The sequence below is a fragment of the Terrapene carolina genome, unplaced genomic scaffold (assembly GCF_002925995.2).
Source record: "Terrapene carolina triunguis isolate 2854851 unplaced genomic scaffold, T_m_triunguis-2.0 Scaffold28596, whole genome shotgun sequence".
Lineage (NCBI taxonomy): Eukaryota > Metazoa > Chordata > Testudines > Emydidae > Terrapene > Terrapene triunguis.
The window spans coordinates 1,363-7,091 of record NW_020692947.1 but is presented as its reverse complement, the minus strand read 5'-3'; the positions used below and the strand labels follow the sequence as shown (position 1 = coordinate 7,091).

The 5,729-nt window shown below is 45.1% G+C and overlaps 1 protein-coding gene across 1 annotated transcript; it reads left to right on the top strand.

Annotated features, from left to right (window-relative positions):
- The first annotated feature begins 4,560 nt into the window (after positions 1 to 4,560).
- Positions 4,561 to 5,505, top strand: LOC112125210 (olfactory receptor 49-like). Its single transcript, XM_024223647.1, has one exon. It carries the CDS (start codon positions 4,561 to 4,563, stop codon positions 5,503 to 5,505), a length of 945 nt encoding a protein of 314 aa, XP_024079415.1.
- Positions 5,506 to 5,729: the final 224 nt, after the last annotated feature.

Below are 5,729 nucleotides of genomic sequence, written 5' to 3'. Positions count from 1 at the left end.
ATCGCTGTCTCAATTTTTATTTCCAATGTTATTTCAGTCTCTCTAACCCTGGCAGTCGGTGGTTCTCCTATTGCAATGAGAACTAGGAAGACTGGAGAAAGCCAGCCGCCACGGTGTGAATGAGTGAGCCTTTATTTAAACCTTCTTTTTATTGTTTTGATAGGAAATATAAACACATAAGGAAACAAAACATCTGTAACTACATGCCTGAGATGGAAATAGCAGATAAATAACAACATTCAAGGTTCATTATTTGGAAAAACTGGAAAAACCAACCAAACAACCAAACAAAAACCTGAACTGCCGAGGTCATGAAGGACATCAAGTACTAAAGTTGCCTTCACATCACTGAGGTGGCATCTCATGATTCTCTCGCTCTCAGACTGGGCCCCTACAGGTCCCTGTGTATCGACAGGGTTTACTCAGAAGGACCAACTGGATTTGGCTGCCCGCCAGACATCCCTTCAGGAGCTCTGACATGAACCCAGGGGCAGAAATCAGCCTTTTCAAAACCAAGTGTGATTTGCTCTCAACAGCTGGATGGAGCACTCATTAATTGCCCTGCTCTGTACATTCTCTCTGAAATGCCGGGCACTGGCCAATGCAAGAAGACAAGATACTGGGCTAGATGGACCCTTGGTCTGCCCAGTATGGCCGTTCTTATGTTCATATAGGAATCAAAGCATGAGAAAGAGAAAGAACTTGTGTGCATATTTGCCCTATCTAAAGCTTAGGTAGGCTCAGCTTATCCAGATATCCCCTCTTCTAGTACTGGGGCACAGTCTGCTTCCCCTTTGTCCCTGCACCTCCCTCTCCCTGTCTTCAAAGGCAGATCCTCCATCCCCCTGCACATTCCTTTCTCTGCAAACACCATGGAATGCTAGTTCTGTGACAACCGTTCTATCTCCCAAAGAACCTCTGACTGATGGTGAACTACATGTGCAGCTGGGCCAGAGAGGGGGGGAGGGATAGCGCAGTGGTTTGAGCATTGGCCTGCTAAACCCAGGGTTGTGAGTTCAATCCTTGAGGGGGCCACTTAGGGGACTGGGGTAAAAATCTGTCTGGGGATTGGTCCTGCTTTGAGTAGGGGGTTGGACTAGATGACCTCCTGAGGTCCCTTCCAACCCTGAGATTCTATGAAATAAATTAAGATAAAGAATGGATTGATTCGTCCTCACACAACAGTGACACACACTTGGGATCTCCGCCGATTTGCCAGCTGGGTTGTCTCCTGGGAGCCTACTAATGACCAATAGGAATAATGCTGGTGATCCCAAATGTTATATATTCCTAGTGAGTGAAGCAGGAACTGTTCGCTAGCACAGAGGAACCCTGCGTTGTCTTCAACTGCAATGACACCGAGGGATCGAGAGAGCCTCCTGGCTAAAGCAAGATGAATGGTGCAGCTCTTGGTGGTTAGCAGTTGGTTTTCAACCTTTTTTCATCTGCAGACTCCTAAAAGATTTTGCATGCAGGTGTGGACCACTTTATATCTAAGATTTCCAGGCTGAAGATCCCCGGGGTCTGCAGTCCACAAGTTGAAAACCACTGCTGTGTAGGGTTATAAGAGGCAGCACCTGATGTGTCTCCAGGTCATACGCATCTGCAGAGTTGAAGAATCAGGTTTGTAGTGTCTTTGGAGACAGCACACAATTAATTGTTACCAAGGAAACCTTGTCAGAGGAGATTGTCCTAGCCTGGGGATACTTCATTTGCCTGAGATTTTGTGACCCCCCCCCCCACACACACACACGAAAAAGATATCACAATCCCCAAAGTATGAAGGAATTCTGTCCCAGAACCATCCGTCCATCCACCCCCTGAATGGTGAGTATGTGTGTCTATGCCTCACATTCATGTATCTACATGTATGTAATGTTCTAGGAGGAAGGACACATCCTCCTGCTTATGTTGTCTGAACCAGTGCAAAGAAAATACTCCATGAAAAAGACAGCAGAGCTTCTGAAGAGAATGGTCATTTCCTGAACAAACCTAACTGGATTAAGTTTAAGTATCTTTGGGGTCCAGTGTATTAAAAATGCAAAGTTTATCTGTGACTGTGGGATTGTGAATACCGTCTCTCATGGGGCTCCCTGGCTGGCGTGACCCTGGGGAAGTGTTATGAGCATAAAAGGACTATTTTAAACAATGTGCTGGACAAGCAGAGTAAAGTGGGGTTCCTAGGAAATATCTTGGGGGGAGATGAATGCAAATTACCAGTTATGCAAAGACGTGCCCTTTTGAAACATCGCCCTGGGAGGGGAATGCTGGCTGGCTGATTACCGCTTCTTAGCATGTGTGCAGGGTCTTTTATTGGTTTAATGTTTTCTCTGTAATGTTAATGTTTTAATGTTTTCACTTTAAGAATAAATGTGCTTGCTTAGACAGGACTAGGCGATAGCTTACACCTATGGATGGCTACACTGTTGATAGGCTCTGAGGAGAAGACAAAGCCGACCTGCTGAGGCAGTCTGACTTGCTGGGGAATTCACAGTGTCTGCAGGGCACTATGCAGCCTGGAAAGAACCCAGACAGGAAGGTGAGAGTCATGGGTCTCTGCCCAAGAAAAGTGGCAGCTGAAAAGCTGGGAGCCTAGAGTGGGAATACAGGTGCAGTTTCCCTGAACTGTGACAAGCCCAAGTTTAGGGACTGATAGACCTCAGGTGACCAGATAGCAAGTGTGAAAAATCAGAACAGGGAGTGGGGGTGATAGGAGCCTATATAAGACAAAGCCCTGAATATCGGGATTGTCCCTAGATAGAACACACAGATGGCCAAAACCCTGGTCCTGCAATAAATGAGTCAATGAAGTTGGCTTATCCCCTGAAGCAATAGGATTTATAGTCCTTTCAAACTGGTTGAAAACATCCTCTCCGATGGACGTGCATGGGGTGTTCTTATTCATGTAAATATTGAAGCCTTTTATTAAGCCTGTTAAACTAAACTCTGAGCCTCAATGACATCTTGTGTCAGTGAGTTCCACAGGCTAATTGTTATTATTCTGACATATTAATTGTATTGAGGTAGCACCTATGAGCCCCAGTCATGGAACAGGACCCAATTGGGCTGTATAAACACAGAACAAAAACAGGGTCCTCCTCCCAAACAGCTCACAGTACAAAATGGGAAATGACTGCCTAGGAAGGAGTACTGCGGAAAGGGATCTGGGGGTCATTTCTGGATCAAAAGCTAAATATAAGTCAGCAGTGTAACAATGTTGCAAAAAAAGCAAACATTATTCTGGGATGGATTAGCAGGAATGTTGTAAGCAAGAAATGAGAAGTAATTCTTCCGCTCTACTCCGCGCTGATTAAGCCTCAACTGGAGTATTATGTCCTGTTCTGGGTGCCACATTTCAGGAAAGTTGTGGGCAAATTGGAGAAAGTCCAGAGAAGAGCAGCAAAAATTATTAAAGGTCTAGAAAACATGACCTATGAGGGAAGACTGAAAAAACTGAATTGGTTTAGTCTGGAGAAGAGAAGATTGAGAGGGGACATAATAACTGTTTTCAAGTACATAAAAGGTTGTTACAAGGAGGAGGGAGAAAATTTGTTCTTCTTAACCTCTGAGGGATAGGACAAGAAGCAATGGGCTTAAATTGCAGCAAGGGCGGTTTAGGTTGGACATTAGGAAAAGCTTCCTAACTGTCAGGGTGGTTAAGCACTTGAATAAATTGCCCAGGGAGGTTGTGGAATCTTCATCATTGGAGATTTTTAAGAGCAGGTTAGACAAACACCTGTCAGGGATGGTCTAGATAATATGTATCCTGCCATGAGTGCAGGAAACTGGACTAGATGATCTTTCGAGGTCCCTGCCAGTCCTACTATTCTATAAGACAAGAGACTGACAAACAGATACAGCCAGACAGGGGAGCACAAGGAAACAATGAGGCAACATTGGGCAGCATGATGGGCAGCAATCTCTCCACCTTTTTGAGCTCTGCATTAAAAAAAAAAAACCATTCTTGTTATGAATTTATTTCTTGGTTTGAAAATCATCAAGGTTAGGGTGCCTAGCTCCTTTAGGCTCCTTCGAAAATGTTGCCCATATATTACCTCAGATGCTGATCCCCCAATCTGACATCAGCCTGCTGGTAACTCCATATATATGTATTTCAAAAGGACAGTGTCTGCCCTGAGAAACTTAAAAACTGACCAGATTTTCGACTTGTCCCATTCCATTATGAGAAAAGAGATATAACTATAGTATATATTCTCTATCGATTGAAGCTCAGTTTCTCCATTATTATAATTAAGATCAGTTCCATTCGTTTTATTATTACAGAAGAACCTAGAGGCTAGAGAGTCTGTGCTAGGATCTTCCCCAAGGAGTTTAACATTTTTCCGGAGTCTGATTTCCAGTGACAATTCCCGAACAAGGCCCAGGACTCATACTGGACATTGGAGACTCGCTCAGAGACACAAGGGCCGAGAGAAGCCCCTAGAGATGCAGATGGAAGGCAGGTTTGGGGAATGAGGTCTTGGGGATGTAGGCTTGTGACTGCTCCCTCTTCCGTATTGTGCTATTCACTGTTCTTGAACTGCTTTTGTATGTCGAAAGATGGAGAACCGAACTGTGGTGATGGAGTTCATCCTCTTGGGTTTCACCAATGACCACCGCCTACAGCTCCTGCTGTGTCTGGTGCTCCTAGTCGCTTATCTCTTTACCATCGCAGGCAACATTCTTATCATCACTATCACCCTGGTGGACCGGCGTCTCCAAACCCCGATGTACTACTTCCTCCGGAACTTCTCCCTCCTGGAAATCAGCTTCACCTCTGTTATCATCCCAAAAGCATTGGCCAACATGGCATTAGGCGGTCAAACCATTTCTTTAATTGGGTGTTTTGCTCAATCCGTTCTCTATTTTATCCTGGGTACCACCGAGTTCCTTCTGTTAGCAGTCATGTCCTTTGATAGATATGTGGCCATCTGCAACCCTCTACAATACACAGCCATCATGAGCGGTCAAGTCTGCACTCTCTTGGCGTTGGGCTCCTGGATTGGAGGCATATTGTTTATTATTGCTCCGATGATTGTACTGTTCCAGTTGCCTTTCTGTGGCCCGAATGTGATTAACCATTTCTTCTGTGATAGCACACCATTGATTAAGCTTGCCTGTGCAGACACATGGCTCATAGAGTACATGGGCTTCATCACAGCTCTGCTTTCAGTGCTGGGCACTCTAGCGATCACCCTTGTGTCCTACATCAAGATCATCTCCACTGTGATGCACGTCCCATCTGCCCAGGGGAGACAGAAAGCTTTCTCCACCTGCACCTCTCACATCATTGTGGTCTCCATCACCTACGGGAGTTGCATCTTCATGTACGTCAAACCTATGTGGAGTGGCAGGCTGGACTTCAGCAAGGCTGTAGCTGTTCTCAACACGGTGGTGTCCCCTCTGCTCAACCCCTTCATATACAGCCTGAGGAACAGGCAAGTTCAGGAGGCAGTGAGGAAGGCCGTTGGCAGTGCAGTGTTTTGTAAAGACCCCAATATTTAATAGTGGGTGGAAGGTGAAAGCCTGGAGATTGGAGAGAGAACTATATTAAAGAGCAAATAATTCCTATCTAATCTATCAACCCATCCATCACCACAGACACCTATCAATCTATCAATCTATCCATCCCCATAGACACCCACCGATCTATCCATCCATCCCCATAGATACCATCTATCTATCTATCTATCTATCTATCTATCTATCTATCTATCTATCTATCTATC